The 25,233-nt window shown below is 41.8% G+C and overlaps 1 protein-coding gene across 3 annotated transcripts in view; it reads right to left on the reverse strand.

Annotated features, from left to right (window-relative positions):
- Positions 1-25,233, reverse strand: part of SFMBT2 (Scm like with four mbt domains 2) — a 287,202-nt gene that overhangs the window by 161,156 nt on the left and 100,813 nt on the right. For all 3 annotated transcript variants that reach the window (XM_040343342.1, XM_040343341.1, XM_040343343.1), the window contains exon 2: positions 12,516-12,670. In XM_040343342.1, coding sequence (XP_040199276.1) covers positions 12,516-12,624 — 109 coding nt within the window. In that variant the 5' untranslated portion in view covers positions 12,625-12,670. The remainder of the gene's footprint in view (positions 1-12,515; positions 12,671-25,233) is intronic.

Raw genomic sequence — 25,233 nt, forward strand, 5'->3', positions numbered from 1 at the left:
TAGCCTCAGAAGTCAATGGAAACCGATGCATCCAAATTCAAGGGACCTGCTGTCAAGGTACAAAGAAACCTTCTTTTTTTAGGGTTCTGCTTTCAAAGTACTTTGTAAGTATTGTAAACATGACATTTTTTTTTTTTTTATTTCCTAACTACTTGCTAACCGCCCTACAACAGTCTTACTGCTACAGGGTAGCAGCTGTGCACCAGATCACGCATATATATGTGATTCTGGACTTTCGCCTGCAGGTGGCGCGCATGCAATGGCGGCGCACAGCTTCTGCTGTGAATATTCACAGCAGAAGCCGATTTGTGGGTGCCTGGTGCTCAATGTCTGCCGACACCCACCAATACTTGGGCAGAGAATCAGAACGGAGCTCTGGTCTATGTAAACAAGACAGCGTTCAGTTCTGACAGGGGGTAAGGGATGCACAGCAGGGACTCAAATCCATCATATTTTTAGCACTGATCACTGTATTAGTGTCACTGGTTCCCACAAAGTGTCAGAAGTGTCAGTTAAAGTCTGATTGTCCGCTGCAATATGGCAGTCCCGTTGATCGTCGACCATTACTAGTATAACAGTATAATATTTGCGTAATCCAATCAAGATACGCTTATTGGGAATTTTTTTTGTAGCAGAATACATATTGGCCTATATTTATAAAGAAATTCGATTTTTTTCACTTTTTTTATTGGATATGTTTTATAAAAAAAAGTAAAAAATATATATATTTTTTTTCAAAATTGTCAGTCTTTGTTTATAGCGCAAAAAAAAAACCGAAGAGGTAATCAAATACCACCAAAGGTCAAGTGGTTATTGAATAGGTGAAGTACTGTATATACAACATTCAGTATAATGTGTTCATATTGGGTCCCTTTAGAAAAAGCAAGACAATAAACAGCAATAAAACAAGCTGGGCTAGATCCACAAAGAAATTAGGCCGGCGTATCTATTGATACGCCGCGTAATTTCAAAATTCCCGCGTCGCATCTTTGTTTTGAATCCTCAAAACAAGATACGACGACTTCTGGGTTAGATCCGACAGGTGTACGTCTTCGTACGCCTTCGGATCTAAGATGCAATACTTCGGCGTCCGCTGGGTGGCGTTTTCCGTGTCGGGTATGCAAATTAGCGATTTACGACGATCCACGAATCGCATTTTTTAACGTCGTCTGTAGTAGGCTTTTTTCCGGCGTATAGTTAAAGCTGGTATTTTGCGGCGTATAGATAGAATTGCCATGTTAAGTATTGCCGTCGTTCCCGCGTCGAAATTTGATTTTTTTTTCCGTAAGTCGTCCGTGAATAGGGATGGACGTAACTCACGTCTAAGTTAAAAAAATTACGTCGTTGCGACGTCATTTCGCGCAAAGCACGGCGGGAAATTTCTGGACAACGCATGCGCATTGCATTCGGCGCGGGGACGCGTTTTATTTAAATGAAACCTGCCCCCAACCCGCCCAATTTGAAATCCACCGCCAGAAATACACTACGCCGCCGTAACTTACAGCGCAAAATCGCTGAGGTTTTGAAAATGCGCCAGGTAAGGTACGGCGGCGTAGTGTATCTCTGATACGCTGCGCCGATCTACATGTATGTGGATCTGGCCCTTAATCTTTGCATACTATAGGTGCGGTACTGATTTCAGCTCTTGTAGGTACAGTCAGTTATCTCTGGATCTTGCCAACCTTTTTTTTAATACGCTAATTTATTAGGAGTGTTGAGAATGTTTACATAATGAATTTTCATTTTAATTATCTAATTATGTTAAAATCAAATACCTTTTTAATCTGCACATGATTAGATAACTGAAGTGAATAGTCACACAATTTATTGTGTGAAATTCTCAGCTCCATTAGTAAACCAGCCATAAGGTCTCAGGAGCCATTCCACTTACATAATGTGACAAAGCAAACAAAACATTACATTGCTTTATTTGAAGGGTACTTGAAAATTATAATTTGTTTTTTACATTTTTCAGGAGTTAAAAATTGGTAATACATCCCCATTTCCTTCTTATAATAGAGGATAAACTTCCAACCGTACCAGCAATGCCACTTTGTAACATAAGCAGCACAAATAGAATACAAGGTTTAAAGCATAAAAATTAAAACAACAAAAATTAATAGCTAATTCAAAGCTAATTAAAATAGCTAATTCACAACAAAACCTTTTTTTTTTTCTAAAATATTTATCTTTAATCCAGAGATTTTCCCTGCAGTATTTATTTTTCCTATAACAAGATGTCTTCAGTCTGATGGCAGCATCCTTCAACCCATTTATTCTAGGCCCAGGTCACCGTAGACATTCTCCTAGTCTGTGGCTGGACAATGAAAGAGGAAGCAGCACAGTAATGAACTCATGTCACTCTGCTTTCTCTTATTGTCAGCAATCTTCTTGTTAAAGAGGAAGTAAACCCTCTGAAACTTTTCCTTAAAAAAAACAACCCTGCAAGAGAAAGGCATAATGAGCTAGTATGCATAGCATACTAGCTCATTATGAATTACTTACCTGAGATCGAAGCCCCCACAGCGACCCTCGTTCCTCTCCTCTGCCGCCGTCATGATACACAAGTGACTTCCGGGTATCACTGTTCCGGTATCCTGCCGAAAATGTTCCCCCGGCGGATTTGGACCCCCCTGTACTGCGCAGGCACGGTGCAGGAGCGGCGCTTGCGCAGTACAAACCTCAACCGAGCCTACCAAGCCCCTGAAAATAGCCGAACATGTACAGCTGACATTCAGCTCTACATGGCGCATGCGCTAATTTGCTGCACGCTCCCGATGCTAATGCCTCACGTTCGTGACTCTGCAAGGAGCAGGAGTGATTTAAACAATAAAGTACACGTCTTAGCAGGGCATGTTGATGGGCGGGTTTTGCAATAGTGATGTTGATGGGCGTATTTGCACATTTAACTCACAAAAGAGACGCTATTTTTGTGTTCATTAGTTAAATAGGTCGCATAAACCCACCCATCAACATTGTAAAATCCGCCCATCAACATTACAAAACCCGCCCATATGAGTTAAATGTGCAAATCCACCCATCAACATTGCCATTGCAAAACCCGCCCTTCTGAGAAATCCTCACTTCCTGTTCTTCTGTCTGTAACTCCACACAGTAATGCAAGGCTTTCTTCCTGTTATGTCGTGTCGTGGAGTGTCGTGCTCGCCCCCTCCCTTGAGGGGGGAGGAGGTGAGCAGGAGAGTCAGGACGCTCTCTATGTTGCAGATAGAGAAAGGAGCTGTGTGTTAGTGGGCGTCCTGACTCTCCTGCTCGCCCCCTTCCCCCTCAAGGGAGGGAGCGAGCACGACACTTCACACCAGGGAGAAAGGCTTGCATTACTGTGTGGAGTTACAGACAGAAGAACAGGAAGTGAGAATTTCTCAGAAGAAATAAGGACATTTAAAAGCAAAATCGAAGGATGAGGTAAGTGAAGGAGGACTGCACTGAGGTAAAGAAAGCTATTTAGGGGATTTTTTTTTACCTTAACAACCCCTTTAAGCGATAATAATTTACAGGAGGATGAATCTCCCTAAAGGAGGGCACACACACCAATAAAAACCTGAGAGGTATTCGAATTTCGAATTTCGCAATGGCCGATTTTCGTGCGGCCATCGAATTTAAGTGATTGGACATGTTGGAATTTTTTTTAAAAACAAATGATTTTCCAATCAATGATGGGAGAATTGTGTGAGAATATAAATGAAAAAGAAATGCGCATGAGCACAAGAAAAGAAAACTCCCTGAAAGAAAAGAAAATTCCCGGAAAGAAAAGAAGATTCCCGGCCATGAAAATTCTTTCTGTTGCAACATGAAGTGAAATTGAAGGCTTGATTGGTGGAATTTCTAAATCAATGGTGGCACCTTCAGATCACAAATTGCAGTAAATTTCTGATTTTTGAAAGAAAATTTGTTTGGAATTCGACAATGTATGGCCTGCATAATCCTGTCTCCACCATCATCCCTTTGCAGCTGTGAAGATAAACAAGTCATGCAATAGACAAAGTAAGTCACCTGGTTATGGTGAATTGGCCCACTGGTGACACTTTGTTGTTACAAGTACTTTCTTACCGCTGATATGCCTGATGCCGTTGTTGTTGCTCTACATTATTTATTGGGGAACTACAATGCGGTTTCTCAGGATCATTGCAATACACCTTTTTAATGATACCACATTTATATCATCAGCTGCTCTCCAAAAGTCCCAAAAGGCATGTTTTTTTTTCTGACTCACTTATAGACGGCACATTTTTTAACTGTGACTAATACATGTAGAAAATAATGCTTGCAATATCTGTTAGAACTACTTTGTATTAAAAAGAATCCTGGAGTTATTACTCATAAAAATTGTGCAGTAAAAGTTTTTTTTGTAACTAGTTCTTTATATTTTCATAGTATTAGAGGACTTTAAAGTGTTACAGTAAAACCAGTCTGTATTTGCAGTAAAGCATGCTTGTTATACACACTGTGGAATCCTAGGTGTTAATCCTCTGCATTGTGTAAAAAAAGGCTGTTTGATCCTGTCTTCTCTCATTCTACCTTTCTTCCAATGTCCTGATAAAACAGAGCCTTGAAGGCACTCTGCACACACTCAGTTTTGTGTGTATTGCTAGAGAGTTGTTGTTTTTTTCTTGGGAGGGTGCATGTGATTAGCACAGGGCCAATCAGCACTGCCCAGACAGAGCATCAGGGGCCCTGCAGCCTCATAGGATTGTCAGGGGAGAATGAAACTCCTACAAGCTTTAACCAGACACTTATAAAAGTCATAAGACTGCCAAAGGTGTGCATTAGGATGTGCACCCCAAAGCTCAAACACACGTGTGTGTTTGTAATAAATATATATATATATATATATATATATATATATACACACACACTCTTATAAATACATATAAAAAAACAGGGCAGTGGAGAGGGTGTCAGCAGTTTTATATTTTTATTGTTTCATTTTTGTATTATTTTTGACAATTTTATTTTTATATTATTTTTTACAATTTAAAAAAATATATATTACAATTCGTTTTATATTGGGAGCCCCATTGCGGGGGTTTGGAGAAATATCAGCAGGGGGAATCTGTGCCTCAGGCACACCTGGATTATCCCCTGTGCACGCTTATAAAGACTGCTATATACTTATATACTGCTGATGAGAAAAGGTATTTAGCAGTTTATATTTATTAAAATATCTGCATTTCCATGTCCTGTGTACTGTAATGCCCTGTACACACGATCGGTTCATTCGATGAAAATGGACCGATGGATTTTTTCATCAAATATCCGATGAAGCTGACTTTCATCAGTCTTGCCTACACACCATCAGTTAAAAATCTGATCGTGTCCAACACGGTGACGTAAAACACAACGACGTACTGAGAAAAATTAAGTTCAATGCTTCCGAGCATGCGTCGACTTGATTCTGAGCATGCATGGATTTTTGACCGATGGATTTACCCCACAGACGATCGATTTTTTTCTATCGTTTTTTTAACCATCAGAAAATTTTAAAACAGGTTCTATTTTTTTACCGTCTTCATTAGACGATCCGATCGTGTGTACAGGGCATAAGAGACCAGATAAAGTCAATGCAGGGTTCTAGATTTAGTAAGGCCTCGTACACACGATAGGTTAACCAGAGGACAACGGTCTGATGGACAGTTTTCATCGGTCAAAACCGATCGTGTGTGGGCCCCATAGGTTATTTAACCATCGGTTAAAAAAAAGCCAACTTGCTTCAAATTTAACCGATGGATTCCTAACCGATAGGTTAAAACCAATCGTTAGTAGGCACAACCATCGGTTAAAAATCCATGCATGCTCAGAATCAAGTCGACGCATGCTTGGATTTATTGAACTTGTTTTTTTTCATCACGTCGTTGTGTTTTACCTCACCGCGTTCTGACACGATCGTTTTTTTAACTGATGGTGTGTAGGCGCGACGGACCATCAGTCAGCTTCATCGGATAACCAATGACAACGGTCCTTCAGACCGTTCTCATCGGATGGACTGATCGTGTGTACAAGGCTTAACCCTTTAACTAGGACTGGAAACTTTTGTGAAAAAAATTACAGTAGTCATTTCTTGCAAGCAACAACAATGTAGTAGCAACCATTTATTTCTGAAATTCTTCTCTTACTAGTAGAGATGTCTTTGCTATGTTTGAATTTGCCTGATAATGAATAGTCCTCAGTATAGCCTAATAGACACGTACATGAAAAAAACTGCAGTGAAAACTTTTGTATAAAAAACACAAATATTATTGCATTGTTGAATTTGAGGAATTATTTAGTGTAGCCCCATACATGTGTTCCATAAGATACAACATGGGGGATAATTGTCACTAACGGCAGCAAATTAAATCAAAGTATTTGCAACGAGACAGGTCAGCAGTCATTCACAAGCTGAAAATGATTGCAGTGGTTTTCTGGGCTAAGGTTTTTTAAGCATACTCAAGCAAATAGGAAATTATCCAATACATTAAAAAAGTGACAGCTAGCTCGGACCAATCAATTAGTGGTAGCAATTGCTGCTGTCAGTGACTGTAAACAAAATATAATAAATTATAAAATTGACAGCAAATAGTGACAACTGGCATATTAAAGTTTTGTCATACATGGCGGATGAACTGCAAATGATCGTGTAAAAAGAACACAGTAAATACCAAGTAGGAATCAAAATCCTAGATATGAAAAAAAAAATTGATAGTGATACGCATGAGTGATTTTGCTTCCTCTGTGAATGCACAGACAATATTGACACTGTTTTACTGTGTTTAGATCAGCTACAGTAACATGTCATTCCTCTTACTACACAGCACTTGTGTTCTTTTTGCTCAGATACAACTAACCCCTATGACTTTTATGCTGCAACATTTGCTAATCACAGCACTCTCTTTCCAAACAAGTACACCATTATTCCTAACCTAAATGTGACTTTTACTTTAGTGTGCAATATATTCTGTGAAATCACAGACTTCTACAAATAGTATGACTAAATGCACAAAGACTGTAAAGATACATTTTATATTTATATTTTCGTTTTTGTTTTTTTTACTCTGTTTATCATACAAGTTTTTTTACTTTTCGCCTACTAGATCAAACTGATCCTTATGGCTATTTTTAATATTATTAAATCAAAAATTCTGCCTATAGAAGCAGACACCACAAGATATCTTCTACTTACTGTTGAAAAGTTCAAGAGCAATTTACTAATATTTTGGCTGACCTGTGTAGGTAGCCAGGTGTGATAAAGCCCAAAAAGTACCCAAAGATATTGTATTTACACTGATTCACATATACATAATGGAAATATCCTAGGTCTATGGAGACTCTTAAGCCTCTGCAGATACTCCCTGGCCAACTCATATCAGGAACCAGATTAATTGGTTGGGTTAGACCAGTGGTCATCAACCCTGTCCTGAGGGCCCACTTAGGCCTCGTACACACGATCGGTTAACCAGAGGACAACGGTCTGATGGACCGTTTTCATCGGTCAAAACCGTGTGTTGGCCCCATAAGTTATTTAACCATCGGTTAAAAAAAGCCAACTTGCTTTAAATTTAACCGATGGATTCCTAACCGATAGGTCAAAACCGATCGTTAGTAGGCACGACCATCGGTTAAAAATCCACGCATGCTCAGAATCAAGTCGACGCATGCTTGGAAGCATTGAACTTCATTTTTTTCAGCACGTCGTGTTTTACGTCACCGCGTTCTGACACGATCGGTTATTTAACCGATGGTGTGTAGGCGCGACGGACCATCAGTCAGCTTCATCGGTTAACCGATGACAACGGTCCTTCAGACCGTTCTTTCATCGGATGGACTGATCGTGTGTACGAGGCTTAACAGGCCAGGTTTTAAGTATTACCTTGGAGAGGTGCAGACTAGAATACTACAGTCACTGAGCAGCAAATTATATCACCTGTGATGTATTTCAGATATCTTGCAAACCTGGCCTGTTAGTGGGCCCGGAGGACAAGGTTGATGACTTCCTTGTTCTACTCCTAGTAAAGGACATAATTAAAGTGTCACGTTGTGACTTTTAACATAAGGTTTAAAAAAATGCATCACACTGTTCCCTAACCTCAGCACACTGCTAGTAAAAACTCACAGATGGCCACTTCCTATAATAAAGCACTTGGCATGTGGACAGTGAAAACGTGCCCTAAATAGTTGTAAAGCCAAATTCTGAACAGCTACACATAATTGTCATTTAAATAAGCTAAGTTTTCCATAAAAAAATGTTAATTTTTTTTTTTAAATACACACAGCTAATATAAGTACCTGAACCCCTGAGGAGGTCCTATTGTGACAAAACGCATGAGGTGAAGCTTCCGGATTTTGATATCATCACAAACACACTGCAGGTTATGCATGTGGCAGATAAATCTGAAATTGTGGAAGCGTTTTTCCATTTGTTTTTAATAAAACACCCTTGGATTATTGGGGTATTCTTTGTTTTTTTTGGTCATCTGTAGTTTGACGCAATACTGGAAATGGAAGTAGTGGCTTTTATCCCTTCATAAATTCTGTATGGGGGACTGTACCATACAAAGTGGTGGTGTTTGATCTGACACTCAAAGGTGTCTTACTTATGCTAAGTAAATCTACAGCAAGCAGAAGTGAAGCTATATATATGGGACTTTCTTTTAAGGCGCAGTGGTGGACGATATACAGTCCTGATCAAAAGTTTAAGACCACTTGAAAAATGGCAACTCAGTAATGAGTAGCTCCGCCGTTATTGTTGATCACTTCAAAAATTTGTTTTGGCTTGCTTGATGCAAGCGTTTCCATGAGGTGAGTGGGAACATTTCTCCAAAAGGTGAAGACAGCCGCATGAAGGCCATCTACTGTCTGGAACTGTTGTCCATTTTTGTAAACTTCACTTGCCATCCATCCCCAAAGGTTCTCAATTGGATTTAGATCAGGGGAACACGCAGGATGGGCCAAAAGAGTGATGTTATTCTCCTGGAAGAAGTCCCATGTCCTGCGGGCATTGTGTACTGTAGCGTTGTCCTGTTGAAAAACCCAGTCGTTACCACACAGACGAGGGCCCTCAGTCATGAGGAATGCTCTCTGGAACATCTGGACATAGCCAGCGGCCGTTTGATGCCCCTGCACTTCCTGAAGCTCCATTGTTCCACTGAATGAAAAAGCACCCCGGACCATTATGGCGCCCCCTTCACTGTGGCGCGTAGAAAACATCTCAGGTGGGATCTGCTTGTCATGCCAGTAACGTTGGAAACCATCAGGACCATCAAGGTTACATTTTTTCTCATCAGAGAATAAAACTTTCTTCCACCTTTGAATGTCCCATGTTTGGTCCTCTCTTGCAAAGTCTAAACAAGCAGTTCTGTGGCGTTCAAGGAGACAAGGTTTTTGAAGATGTGTTTTGTTTTTGAAGCCCCTCAGTCTCAGATGCCGTCTGATGATTATGGGGCTGCAGTCAGCACCAGTAAGGGCCTTAATTTGGGTCGAGGATCGTCCAGTGTCTTGATGAGAGACCCTGCTTATGAAGTTCAGCAACCCAACCACGTTCAAAAAGGGAGAGTTTTTTTGCCTTTGCCATCACAACGTGTGACTACCTGACAGAAAATGACAATGAATCCACATCTTTGCACAGATTTGGCCTTTTAAAGGCATGTGGTCCTAAACTTTTGATCAGCTGAAAAACAGCCTGTTTCAGCTTATTCATTATTTTCAATTAATTGAATGCTCACAAAATGTTTTGTCTCACTCTCATTTCTTCTTGTTGCATGTTGAAGCTCTACTTGGAACCTTGTTAAGATCCAACAATGTAAAATGTGATTTTTTGCAGTTTTTCAAGTGGTCTTAAACTTTTGATCAGGACTGTATTAGTTATGGTCACATTACTAGTGCTGCTGCAAATATATTTATAATAAAATAATTACCTGTATCTGCTTTTATGTTTGCCTCCTGTTATCCTTTACAGCATGTAACTAAAGACTAGAAGATAGGGGATCAACACGTAGCACTAAAACGGTTCTACTGGATTGCACTGTGCTACACATTTAACACATGGACCATGCCAAAATGAGGAGAAGGTGGAAAAAGCTTAGAGAAGAAGACTTCATGACAGTGGTCCTTCTCATGCCTTGCCAATCTTATGCTGTGCTTTATCTTTGACCAAGCTGTGTTGTTTGACTCTAATGGTGAGGCTAGTGCCATAAAATGCTAGTCCGTAAGGGCACCTTGACCACAAGAATGTCTGAACAGAATTGCTTTTATAATATTTTGGCAGGTGAGACAGTATATATATATATATATATATATATATATATATATATATATATATATATATATATATATATATATATATATATATATACAGGTCATTCTCAAAAAATTAGCATATTGTGATAAAGTTCATTATTTTCTGTAATGTACTGATAAACATTAGACTTTCATATATTTTAGATTCATTACACACAACTGAAGTAGTTCAAGCCTTTTATTGTTTTAATATTGATGATTTTGGCATACAGCTCATGAAAATTCCTATCTCAAAAAAATTGCATATCATGAAAAGGTTCTCTAAACAAGCTCTTAACCTAATCATCTGAATCAACTAATTAACTCTAAACACCTGCAAAAGATTCCTGAGGCTTTTAAAAACTCCCAGCCTGGTTCATTACTCCAAACCGCAATCATGGGTAAGACTGCCGACCTGACTGCTGTCCAGAAGGCCATCATTGACACCCTCAAGCAAAAGGGTAAGACACAGAAAGAAATTTCTGAACGAATAGGCTGTTCCCAGAGTGCTGTATCAAGACACCTCAGTGGGAAGTCTGTGGGAAGGAAAAAGTGTGGCAGAAAACGCTGCACAACGAGAAGAGGTGACCGGACCCTGAGGAAGATTGTGGAGAAGGACCGATTCCAGACCTTGGGGGACCTGCGGAAGCAGTGGACTGAGTCTGGAGTAGAAACATCCAGAGCCACCGTGTACAGGCGTGTGCAGGAAATGGGCTACAGGTGCCGCATTCCCCAGGTCAAGACACTTTTGAACCAGAAACAGCGGCAGAAGCGCCTGACCTGGGCTACAGAGAAGCAACACTGGACTGTTGCTCAGTGGTCCAAAGTACTTTTTTCGGATGAAAGCAAATTATGCATGTCATTCGGTAATCAAGGTGCCAGAGTCTCGAGGAAGACTGGGGAGAGGGAAATGCCAAAATGCCTGAAGTCCAGTGTCAAGTACCCACAGTCAGTGATGGTCTGGGGTGCCATGTCAGCTGCTGGTGTTGGTCCACTGTGTTTTATCAAGGGCAGGGTGAATGCAGCTAGCTATCAGGAGATTTTGGAGCACTTCATGCTTCCATCTGCTGAAAAGCTTTATGAAGATGAAGATTTCATTTTTCAGCACGACCTGGCACCTGCTCACAGTGCCAAAACCACTGGTAAATGGTTTACTGACCATGGTATTACTGTGCTCAATTGGCCTGCCAACTCTCCTGACCTGAACCCCATAGAGAATCTGTGGGATATTGGGAAGAGAAAGTTGAGAGATGCAAGACCCAACACTCTGGATGAGCTTAAGGCCGCTACCGAAGCATCCTGGGCCTCCATAACACCTCAGCAGTGCCACAGGCTGATTGCCTCCATGCCACGCCGCATTGAAGCAGTTATTTCTGCAAAAGGATTCCCGACCAAGTATTGAGTGCATAACTGAACATAATTATTTGAAGGTTGACTTTTTTTTATTAAAAACGCTTTTCTTTTATTGGTCGGATGAAATATGCAAATTTTTTGAGATAGGAATTTGGGGTTTTCATGAGCTGTATGCCAAAATCATCAATATTAAAACAATAAAAGGCGTGAACTACTTCAGTTGTGTGTAATGAATCTAAAATATATGAAAGTCTAATGTTTATCAGTACATTACAGAAAATAATGAACTTTATCACAATATGCAATTTTTTTGAGAATGACCTGTATATATATATAGTACCGTATATACTCGAGTATAAGCCAAGTTTTTCAGCACATATTTTTGTGCTGAAAATGCCCCCCTCGGCTTATACTCGAGTCACCTTTTTGTGCCTGATCTCCCGGATTTGGGGACCCAGGCCGTAGCCCCACTCCTCCTCTACAAGTGTGCAAAGTTTGTTATCTGGAGGACCTAAAGCTGGGGAACACCGATTTTTCAAAGCCGGGCACCCCTTCCATAGACTCCCATGTTAAACGTCAGTCTAGTCATGGACACAGTGAGGCATGGGCACAGTGAGGCATGGGCACAGTGAGGCATGCACATGGACACAGTGAGGCAAAGTGAGGCAAAGTGAGGCAAAGTGAGGCATGCAGATGGACACCGTAGGCTTATACTCGAGTCGATAAGTCTTCCCAGTTTTTTATGGTAAAATTAGGTGCCTCAGCTTATATTCGGGTCAGCTTATACTCGAGTATATACGGTATGTAGTTTAACTAAGGAAAAATATTTGCCTAACATATAGCTTAATGTACTATGTAGTGCAGTAATTGCTTTTTGTTTGCCAGAAGCTTACCTGAACCAATCAGTTCTCGGCTGCCATAAACTGGGCTGTTGGATTTTTCCATAGAGAGATTTGTCTTATCTGCGTTTACTTGAATGCCTGAAGTCCTATTCTCCATCATTGCAGATTTTCATTATTTTCCTAGTTCATTCTAGTGCAAGTTATTTCTAAAAGAACATAAAAAAGAAAGGTCAAAATAATTTAGCATAGCATAGCAAGCACAATTTCGAAATATAGATATTGTTAAGAGTAGGTTGTCATTTTCAGTATATCATTAGGCTTCTTGCTAATATCATCCATGGCTGTAATAAAATGTCATTACATTTTGTTTTACTAAATTAAGATCCTCAAATATTCCAGTGGAATCTCTGAATACACTGAGACTGAGGAACAGTCATTTACACAGTAATTTACAAGAGAAAAAAATGTCCTTTATTAAAATCACTATTTTAACATGAGAGTGTAACCTGTCCCAAATGAAAGGAGTAGAGCTCAACATTCTTGGGCTGGCCTTAGGTGTCAGAAGGGTTGGTTTGACATTCCTTAAGACCTAAATAACACATAGTTTGCACTAAAATCACGTAGAATGGCTGGCATATCTGATAAGTCTGTACATTTTAAAAAATGAATGCTGGCCCTAAGCTATGTGTTACGTCTTCTATGAGATTGCAGGCCACACCCCTCCCAAATGCTTTTCCCCAGATACAATGCAATTAAGTAAACACTCAGAATACCAAATTTTTGGCAAATTTATGTCCGCAGCACTTTATTGGCTTTTCACATTAAATATCCTTTAATACTCTTTTATTGTCAAACAAATCACATCATGTATTCACATGTATTTACTTCTCAGTTTTCAGATCTCGAGCAGCAGTACCACATATTTTACATAGAACATAAACAGTTCCCGCCAGAATGCCAGGGTGACCCAACCACATATTAGTGATCGCTACTGAGACGGGAGGGAGCTTTCCTCTTCTTGTCTTGACGGCCAGGAAAGAGGGAGAAGCCTATTCCCACAGTCCTTAAATAGCCTTTCCCATTTTTCCATAAAATTCCCTGGATTCTCATTGGACCCCCAGCCCAATTATCTCTGAATCCTTAAAAAGGACAGCCCCCATAATATCTGTAAAACTAAATGCTGAATTTCTTAAAATAAATGAATTCAATAATGGGATGGGGTGGCCACAATCTCAAGAAAGAAGACCCATATTGTGCCCCCTTTACACATTCCTATGTTTCTCCTAAGCTGCCCATACATTTTTAAACCTTTTAATGTATAGTTGTCATTAGAGTAGGGTAGGGGCCGCTACCAATCACATCCTTTTAAAAATGCTATCTACCTAACTGTCCCTGGCATCAATTCAGAAGGAACCTAAAGTGAAAAAAACACCAACACTCTCAGGTACAAATATGAAATTCTTAGCAGTCTTGCAGAAAATATTGCTCCATGATCAGAGAGTATCCAGCTTAAAGCCAGGATTCAAGAATCTGATAACATGACCTCAAACTGGCAGAAGGAACATTCAAATATGACTTTACAATATTGTACGGGATGTACTTTGTTGAGTAAAAGTTAGCAGGAACAGAATGGATATAGATAAAAGAACATGTTTGAATGCCAAGGTCATAGTGTCCACAGTATAACAATATGTTCATGCAATTGTATCCATTTCAAAATATTGTAAGGGATGGGAAAGAAGGGGAAAATGAAGGGTTTGACAGGAGCAGGGGCGGTCCGTCCATTAAGGGTGCACGGGTGCCGCCCTTCCTATCAATACATCCGGACCCTTGCAGGACGCCGGATGCATGGATTCCAATGGGGAGGGTGTTTTTTTTAGAAGCTTTATTAGAGCCAGAGGCTTCAAAATAGGGTGGGCTCAGGGAGCAGAGCAGTGCTAACTGAGTCCATCCAGGTGTGTTACAATAGTGAATACATATTGAGACCCGTCACCCCATTGGCTGAAAGGACAGGCGATCCTATTGGGTGCCCAGGAGGAGGGGAGGAGATGCATAGCGGAAGCCGCCATGGTGGAGGAGAGGACACAGGAGCCGCTGCCCACCACCCGCCACCTAGATGGGGTGAGTGCTGGACTGACTGGCAGATGGCGAGCATGGGGGGGGAGCTACCACCTGACACGTGGGGAAGGTGTTGTTGTTTTCGAACCCCCAAGAAACAAACCACCAGCCGCCACTGGACAGGAGGGAAAAAGGACAGAGACGTTTTCGGGAGACCGGAATCGAAGTAAGAGTACCTTAGGGCATAGGAAGTAATAACTGGTTTGTTAAAGTAAAACTACAATCATTTTTTTTCCAATTTGGATATCAGGTGGGAGGGTTATAAATGCTGTAAGGTTTATTTTTGCCATCTGTATCCTATAGGGGAAATTTCCCTTCACTTCCTGTCCCATAGCTAAAACAGGAAGTGAGAGGAAATACTTGCAAATTAAGGGAATTCCCCCCTCTATTTCTTTTCAGGGGACAACCGAAAATGTGGGATTTTCTTTTAATTTCACTTTCAATAATAATGGTAAACACTAAACAGGACAAGTAGAGAGGTTGAATTTCCTTAATAGGGACACAGACAGCAATAACAACTGACAAGTGTTCTGAAACATCGCCCCTCTATACAAAACTAAAAAAAGGTTTTGCCTTTAATTATACTCTAATGCCGCGTACATGCGACCATTTTTCCTGTCATGCAAAAAAACGATGTTTTTCTCGTCATGATTCCTCTCAAGTCTGCCTTGCATACACACGTTCATGGAAAAAAACGCTTGAGCAAAGCGTGGTTACGTACAACACGTACAATGGCACTATAAAGGGGAAGTTTCATTGGAATGGCACCACCTTTTGGGACGCTTTTGCTAATTTCTGAGAATGCAAATTTTTTTCCCCTTCGGAAAAGCATACACACGATCGGTTTTTGCGACGAGAAAAAGAGCGGCGGGAAAAACGACGAGAAAAAATAGAGCGGGTTCTAATTTTGGAGCATACACAAGACCGTTTTTTACGACCAATCTAAAAAATGGCAGTTTTCTCGTCATGAAAAACGGTCGTGTGTACGTGGCATCAGGCTTGAGGAGTGTATAGTCAAAGCCTGTGGAAGGAAATTATCTATCTATCCATAGCTGCCAGATTTTAGTGTGCTCGTGGGGCTATCCAGCAGGGTAGCATTGATTTTGCTGTGATTCAAGGCGTGGGTGACCCAATTTTTTACTTCTGTGGGACAAAGGTGTGGGGTCTTCCAAGCAGTAGCCACCGTCTGCTTCACCACAGTTGTGATTTGCATGAGAAGCTTAAATTGCACAGTGGTGATGTCTGGAGGGCACCTATTTAGTATGTTAGGTGTTGCGGGGTCTAAGGTGATGGGTTTATCAAAGTATAACTAAATACAAAACTTTTTTTAGTTTTGGATAGCATGGAGAAGGATTAGAACAACGGTCAGTTTTTTTTTTGACTGTGCCCTGGTTAAGGAGATTCGCCCTCCCCATTTGTCCATTATCATTGAAAGTGAAACAAAACTAAAGTCCCAAATTTTGGGTTGTCCCCAGAAAAGTAATAGAAGAGAAAACTTCCAATGGGGTCGGTAATTCTGGAGACCTGGGCATCCCCAAAGAATTTCCTTAAAGCGGAGCTCCACCCTAAAGTGGAACTCCCGCTGATCGAAACCCTCCCCCCTCCGGTGTCACATTTGACACCTTTCAGGGGGGAGGGGGGTGCAGATACCTGTCTAAAGACAGGTACTTGCACCCACTTCCGGCCACACAGTCTCGGGCAAACTGCGGGCATGACGTCACCTCCCTTCCCCCCCCCCCCCATTGTGTTCTGGGAACACTTGGCTCCCAGAACACAGCGGGAGCCAATCGGCAGGTGTAGCGTGACTCGCGCATGCGCCGTAGGGAACCGTGCAGTGAAGCCGGAGCGCTTCACTTCCTGGTTCCCTCACTGAGGATGGCGGGGGGCAGCAGAGTGACGAGCGATCGCTCGTCTTCTGCTGCAGACGGCGCTGGACTCCAGGACAGGTAAGTGTCCTAATATTAAAAGTCAGCAGCTGCAGTATTTGTAGCTGCTGGCTTTTAATTTTGTTTTTTCAGCGGACATCCGCTTTAATTTGCAGGGATTTCCTTTCACTTCCTGTTTGGCTATGGTAAAGGAAGTGAATAGAAATTTCCGCAATGGGACACAGATGGCGAAAAAAAAAGCTGAAAGGGGTTATAACCCTCCCGTACTTTATGCAAAATGAAAAAAATGTTTTGCCTATAGTTCTACCATAAGTGCATTAGAATAGAGTTAAAAAAATTCCTTTGCCTTTAGTTAATCAACCCAACTGAATGAGTCTACAGTAGGTGAATTTAAAACATGCTTTAGAAAAACAGAGCATTGGGCTCAGATGGTAAAAACAACCACAGATTCCAAAGACAAATCAGGGGAGCTATAAATGTTTGTGGCTACTTAGACTGGGCTACTGTTAAAACACCTGTAAGATCAAGCAAAAGCAAAGGGACCATCAAGATTTAGAACATGTGGACTAATTCCTTATGTTGCTGCAGTGTCAAAAACGATCGACACATCCACATTCATCTACATCAGTGGTTCTCAACCGTTCTAGTGCCGTGACCCCTTGATAAATTTTCCAAAGTTGTGGGGACCCCTAACAGTAAAATTATTTTCGTAGCAAGGGCTGTCAGCATTCAAGGCAAGCCAAGTAATTTGCACCCCTAACCCGCGGACATTTAGCGCTCCCTGAGTCCCTTCCACAGTATTAAAACCCCTTATGGTACATTTTAGGATGTACCACTCATGCTACTTGTTCTCCTTTCTTTCCTTTTTATCTCTCTCTATCCTAATTTTTATTTTTTTCCCCATCACTCTCTCTTGCCTTCTTTCTTGTTCTGTCTATTATTCGTTCTCTCCCTTTTTTCTTTGTCCCTTCCCCTCTTTTTCTCTCCTTTCCATGTATTCTCTATTTGTATTCGTTCTCTCATGCCACGTACACACGATCATTTTTCGGGAAATGAAAAAAAAAACAACGCTTTTCGGCATGTAGAAAAAAACAAAGTTTTTCCAACTTCATCATTAAAACGACGTTGCCCACACACCATCGTTTTTAAAAATGCTCTAGCAAAGCGTGGTGACGTACAACACGTACGACGGCACTATAAAGGGGAAGTTCCATGCGGATGATGCCACCCTTGGGGCTGCTTTAGCTGATTCCGTGTTAGTAAAAGACGATTTGCGCTTTTCTGTCTGTTACAGCGTGATGAATGTGCTTACTCCATTATGAACGGTAGTTTTACCAGAACGAGCGCTCCCGTCTCATAACTTGCTTCTGAGCATGCGCTCTAAAAAACATTTAGAGGAAAAAAAAAATATTTTGCTTACCAGAATCTCCCTGTTACTAGGTGGGTGGCTCCTAATCTGCCACTTCCTGGTCTTCGTCACTTCCACCCTCGACTGTGCACCTGGGAACTTAGTCTGTGGGCAGTACTGTGATCAAAAATAGCGTTATTTCCTGACAGGAAGTTACGCGATTTAGGGCGGATCACGGTGCCGAGATGTGTTTATCTATGTTGCCATGACAACGAGGCGGGACCTTAATCCGTCGCCGCTCGTTGGTATGGCAACTTTAGAAACAATCAGAGCTACCGCAGCCGGTGAATCGCGAATGCGCGAGATCAAGAGGTGCATGCTGGTTACCCAGCATGCACCTCTCTTACGGTTATCCAGGAAGAGGTATCGATTGGGCTTCACATGCCCACAATCATGATGGCAACAGTCACAACAGGAGGGACAAACTAGTAAGTAGTAAATTTATATTTTAGCAACATCCATATTTAAAATGATATAATTGTTTTTTTATTTAAGAATAAATTATGCTTGGAACAATTAAAAAAATAATAATAATGTGGCCGGAACTCCGCTTTAAATTTCCTTTCTTCCCCATTGTAATGCTCAGTTTAAGCTTCAGCAAGTCATCTTCACCACGTCTAGATGCGTCTAGACGCAGTTGCTGCCATGTAATTGGCTGATTAGCATTTTGTGCTACCAAGCAACTTAACAGGTGTACCTAATAAAGTGGCCAGTGAGCATACACAGAGATGCCAATATGTGCTGACCTAAACCCAAATGAATCTCTCCGGTCTATGAACAGCATGATCCACAGATCACTGCTACATGAAAATAAACAAGCCCGTAATAGTCTTATAAACCTAAACCCTTGCAAAGCACAATCTATCAGAAAGTCACAACATCAAAATGAATAACACGTCTAGGTTTTATAAAACTTTATTTTACAAGGACAGACATTGTGGGTGCAACATCACATTGGTCGGTTAGCAGACATAAACGGAATGGTGTTCTAAGGAATATTTACAGTTCCCTCAGGGCTATAATAATGTACAGATTGTACATCAAATGTTCAAATGAAATGTATGTAGTCTATTCACACAAGAGTGCTATTTGTAATGTGTGCATTTCTCCTCAGCCTGACATCAAGGACAGATAGAGTGTGGCTGCTGGGAGAGCTTGTGTATTAACTCAGCAGCACTCTATCCATCACCTTAAATTGAACTCTGGGGTACAAATATAAATAGGGTTTACAAGAAGGTATGCAGTTAAGTGGCATAATATAAGGAGTTGTGAAAAGCTCTCATTATTCCGACAAGGATACATCGCTACGTTATTGAGCGCTGCATTGATGTAATGCTCCAAGTGTGCAGATTAAAAAGCCATTACACCTAAAATGCAGACTGACTCAGGGTAAAATATGTGCTTGATATTGTGCGGAACCTAGTTATCTGTCACTGTAAACTATTGTCCTCCATTATGAGTCATTTTAGCTTCAATGCTTCCCTGCAGGGTCATTGAATAGCTTTACTAGCAACAAAGCTCATGCATCAGGACCTGCAAGGACCGATTATCAGGCTAGCTGTAATTACAGATGTATTTATCCTAAAAATACGTTCTTGATTTTTTTTGATTATTTTTAAAGGAACAAACTCTAAGGCCCCGTACACACGTCCGAGAAACTCGACGGGCAAAACACATCGTTTTGCTCGTCGAGTTCCTTGTGAAGCCGCCGAGGATCTCGGCGAGCCAAGTTTCCTCATTGACTAACGAGGAAATAGAGAACATGTTCTCTATTTGGCTCGACGAGTTCCTCGTCGGTTTCCTCGGCCGAAAGTGTACACACGGCCGGGTTTCTCGGCAGAATACGGCTCCGATCGAGTTTCTGGCTGAATTCTGCCGAGAAACTTGGTCGTGTGTACGGGGCCTAAAGCTGACCATAGATGGTTTGAAATCCGGCCAATTCAATCCGCCTATGGCCGTTCCTGTGAGGCCTCGTACACACGACCGTTTTCCTCGACAGAATCCATCAAGAAACTTGGTGGGAGAGCTTTTTTGCCGAGGAAAACGGTCGTGTGTATGTTTTTCATCGCGGAAACTGTCGAGGAACTCGACGAGAAACAAGTTCTCTTTTTCCTCAACGAGAGTCTCAATTTCCTTGTCGGGCTGGTTTTCGACGAGAAACACGTTCGTGTGTATGCTAAAAAACCTGCGCATGCTCAGAATAAAGTATGAGACGGGAACGCACCTTCGGTAAATGTAGCGTTCGTAATGGACATAACACATTTTTCACGCTGTAACAGTCTGAAAAGTGCAAATCGTCTCTTACCAAACTTTTACTTAAAGCGGGGGTTCACCCTATAAACCCCAAAAAAAAAAAAAAATTTCTTCTACCATAAAATCAGGCATTGTAGCGCGAGCTACAGTATGCCTGTCCCGATTTTTTTATCCCCGTACTCACCGTGTACTCGTACATCGAAGATACCGACTCCCCTCGGGGAATGGGCGTGCCTATGGAGACGGAGGATGATTGACGGCCGGCTCTGGCGCGTCACGCTTCTCCGGAAATAGCCAAAATAGGCTTGGCTCTTCACGGCGCCTGCGCATAGCCTGTGCGCAGGCGCCGTGAAGAGCTGAGACCTACTCCGGCTGTCTTCGGGGAGAGTGACGTGCCAGGGCCGGCCGTCAATCATCCTCCCTCTCCATAGGCACGCCCATTCCCCGCGGGAGCCGAAATCTATAATGTACAAGTACACAGTGAGTACGGGGGTAAAAAAATCGGGACGGGCATACTGTAGCTCGCGCTACAATGCCTGTCTCGATGGTAAAATCGTGTCACTGAGGGTGAACCACCGCTTTAACATGCAGTAACATGAGATTAGCAAAAGCAGCCCCAAGGGTTGTGCCAGTGGAATCGAACTTCCACTGCCATTGTATGTGTTGTACGTCACCGCGTTTGAGAACGAGGATATTTGGTCTTGACAGTGTGTATGCAAAGAAAGCTTGTCAAGTTTCTCCATAAGCCTGACAAGGAACTCGTCGAGGAAAACGATGTTTCAGTTACGAGTTCCTCGGTCGTGTGTACGAGGCCTTAGAGATAAAGTTGACCTAACAATTGGCTTCACTTGAACGAGAATGTTGGAAAATTCTCATTCGATCAGAGCATGTAGCCAATCAGCTGCAGCGCTGATCAGCAGAGCCGGGACAAAGGGTGGGCAGGAGGGACCCTAACCCTAAGGGTTGGGGGGGGTGAAGTTTGGCATCTTTGCCCTGGGCGCTGGATGACCTTGTCCCGGCTCTGCTGATTCTATTCTGACAGAGTCCCACTTTCAAAAAATAATAGGGCAGCAGGGAAGATTCTTTCATTCACCTTGTATGAAAGGATTGAATACGTTGAAAACTGGATCAATACATGGCAGACTTTATCAGCACAACATGAGGCAATAATTGATAAAAATCGAAAGTCTTTATTACAAATAATTAAAATCACATATGACAGACAAAAACAAAATTGTGAAACGCGTTGACAAGAAGACATAAAGTATCTATGGATTCTACTTATTGATATCCTTACACACTTAGGGAGTCATTTACTAAAGGCAAGTCCACTTTGCTCTACAAGTGCATTGCAAGTGCACTTCAATGTGTACTTTTAAGTGCAGTCGCTGTAGATCGCTGTAGATCTAAGGGGAAGTTCTGAAATTAGGGGAAGCTCTGATGATTTTATCATCCAATCATGTGCAAGCAAGAATGCTGTTTTTTATTTTCCTTGCATGTCACCCTCAGATCTATAGCGACTGCACTTGTAGTGCACTTGCAGTGCAAAGTGGATTTGCCTTTCGTAAATAACCCCCTTATTGTTTATACAATTTTTGATACATTATATTTAGATCATTAACCTCTATGTCTACTTTATTGGTATCTGTTGACCTTTTCAGTTAGTAGGGTGTTTTTGTCTGTCATATGTCACATATGTAACATTTTATTTGTAATAAAGACTTTATATTTTTATCAATCATTGCCTCATGTTGTGCCTATAAAGTCTGCCATGGTTTGATTCAGTTTTCAACTCAATCAATCCTTTTCATATAATTATTGGATGTTGGCATAGTGGGGTTCTCTCCTTTCTTCATTCACCTTGGTTGTGTGGATGGGGAACCTCTTTGTTCCGTCTATTCATATATGGACCTGTTCAATCCCTCTATGGCCAGCTTAAAGTGTTACTAAACCCAGGACCCTGCATTCACTATATCTGGTCTCCCATAGTACACAGAACATGGAAATGCAATTATTTTAGTAAATATAAACTGCTTAATACCTTTTCTCATCAGCAGTATATAGCAGTGTTGTGACTTCTATCAGTTCCTAGTAAAGCTTGTAAGCAGAGTTTTCATTCTCCCCTGATCCTCTGTCTGGACATGTCTGGCCAATGCTGATTGGCCCTGTGCTGATCACATGCACGCACCCTCCCAAGAAAAACTCTTACACATAGGTGGGTAGGGGCAGTAAAAACAGGCAGTTGAGCCACCCACCCGAATCCTATAATACAGCTGTACAGGGCTGTACATATGCCTCAGCGGTGGTGCTTTGGTTTGTGGCAGCAGCAATTTTAAGTTGGGCTGGAGAGTCTGACAGGCAGCACCGCCTGTCAGACTAGGCCACTGAGTTCAATGGGCCGCTCTGTACCTGCAAGCACAGTATACTGTCATTCGGCAATAGAAAAAAAAAAAAGGAGGTCAGCAACGACAGCTCCTTAATTACAGCAAACGTGTTTACTTTAATGTTGAAATAGTGGAAGTTTTAGAACTGTCACTTGCAATAATCAGACAACACAGAGATGACAAGAATTGGGACTTTCTGAGTGACAAAATACACAGCTTTGCTTACTAAGATTGTCCAGCATGGTGAAAAAAAATGTATGTTTCTAGAGCATTACACTATGAAAGCAGTGATCTATGAAGTCTTGGAAATGATCCTGTGGCTGTACATACATTGAAAAGCAAAAAATGATAAGATCTGACAGAAATCCACATTGTGAAATATTGTTTTCCTCTAAAAGAATACATCATGACCAGTACAAATGCTTGCTGAAGAATGGGTGCATTAAATCTCTGTACAATGTAAAATCTGCTCTGTCCATGATAAATGACATTTCATGGGAACTCATCCAATTTACTATTTGCTAAGGCTGTGATCTTTCTTTCTGGGCCTCAATTTCTGATGGTGATGTAGACATCTCAGCTTGGTTTACTAAATCCCAACACATCGTGCACATTTCAGGGCAATGTGCACCTATGCATTTTTAGTGCCTTTACTTGCATTCCAGTGCATTTGCATGCATTTTGTTGCATTCCATATGCATTTATTACAGAAAAAATGCAACAGGTTTTACTTTTGTTGACTGCACTGGTGTAAACTAAGGCCAACTAAGGCCAACTAAGGCCACTCTAATACATACTTGATGTAGATTAAAACAGCACTGGACTGAATCTGGTGTGAAGCAGCCCTTACACTGGATTTATAAAAAAATAAAAAACAGTATATACTCGAGTATAAGCTGACCCGAATATAAGCTGAGGCACCTAATTTTACCACAAAAAAATGGGAAAACGTATTGACTCGAGTATAAGCCTAGGGTGTCCATCTGCATGCCTCACTGTGCTTCACTTTGCCTCACTATGCCCATGTGCATGCCTCACTGTGTCCATGCCTCACTGTGTCCATGCCTCACTGTGTCCATGCCTCACTGTGTCCATGCCTGATTGTGTCCATGCCTCACTGTGCCCATGCCTCACTATGCCCATGCCTCACTGTGTCCATGACTAGACTGACGTTTAACATAGGAGTCTATGGAAGGGGTGTCTGGGTTTGAAAAATCTGTGCTCCCCAACCGTAGGTCCCTCAGACAACAAACTTTGCACACTTGTAGAGAAATGTTGCTATATGTGTGCCAAGTTACGGGTCTAGAGGACCTACGACCGGCCGATACCGGGTCCCCAAATTCACCAGAGAAATTACCATTTAACATGGGAGTCTATGGAAGGGGTGGCCGGCTTTGAAAAATCGGTGCTCCCCGGCCGTAGGTCCTCCGGACAACAAACTTTGCACACTTGTAGAGGAAGAGTGGGGCTTTGGTCTCCTGGGAGATCAGGCACAAAAAGGTGACTCGAAAATAAGCTGAGGGGGGCATTTTCAGCACAAAAAAATTTGCTAAAAAACTCGGCTTATACTCAAGTATATACGGTATTTCTGTTGTAGTTGACATGCTTTTTTTTTATACCAAGTTATTTATGAATTGATAATCTACTGTAAGCTACACAACAGAGAATGCCTTCTCAAAAAGCTATGATCATCCATTTAAATGCATCAGGACTGTAGAGAACAAATCCTACTCTCCCTTAGCCCAGTGTTTATATCCAGCCCCTAGGGTGAAATGTAATAGTGGGCAAATTGTGACAAGGGATAGGGCTTTACAATGCTGTGACGTCAGCCCATTCATGACATGCCCTCTTAAATTTCAGGTCATCAGATGTGGCAATAACATGAATGATGGGTTGTGTGATACTTCATTCATATTGGTTTGTGCTTGCAAGTGCCTTATGTACTGAACATATACAAATGTAAGAAAAACAAAAATATGAGCAGCCTTCATGTTCAGTGACCTTTGTCTCTCCTTCATTTATTACAACACTGCCCTTTATTTTTGCACTAAGGCCCCATTTACACTACACGTGTGACTGGATCGACTCGGGTACAATCCGCCTGCCCATCAGTGGCAGCCGATAATGCAGTCCCCCTAATCCATGCGTCCAGCCCTTAATCTACATGCAGGGCACCGGGAGCATGGTTTCCAGTGGGTTTTTTTTATTTTTGTTTTTTTAAGCACATGATTAAAACCTGAGGCTCTAATTGGCTTAAAAAAGTGTGGGAGCCCACCCAGTTGAGTGACATTAGTGAATTGATATTCGCTAACATCTTCCTGTTTCTCCCCCTGGCAAATCAAGAAGCGGGTCCTGAGACCCAATTGGCAGGGAGTCCTAAGACCCGATAGGCCACAAGTCCTAAGTCCTGATTGGCCAAGAGGAGAAGTGCCCGCCAGGACTAGGGATGAGACGCAGGGGGGGGGGAGCCGCCGAAGCTACAACCTGGATCGGGGGCTGTTGGTGGGCCTGGCAGACGACGGGCAAGCAATACGGCAATCGAGTGACCGGGGGTGAATAAGCGATTGATCAAGTAAGCGTGGGGGGGTTGGTTGTCTGGCTGGTGGGGGAGGGCTGGCTGTGGAGGGCACATGTCGCCCCCTAAGAAAGTTGAGCACCAGCCACCAGCAGGGAACTTCGATCCATGTATGGCTGGCTTAAGAATTTTTATTCTAAATTCG

This window comes from Rana temporaria, chromosome 3 (genome assembly GCF_905171775.1).
Source record: "Rana temporaria chromosome 3, aRanTem1.1, whole genome shotgun sequence".
Classification (NCBI taxonomy): domain Eukaryota; kingdom Metazoa; phylum Chordata; class Amphibia; order Anura; family Ranidae; genus Rana; species Rana temporaria.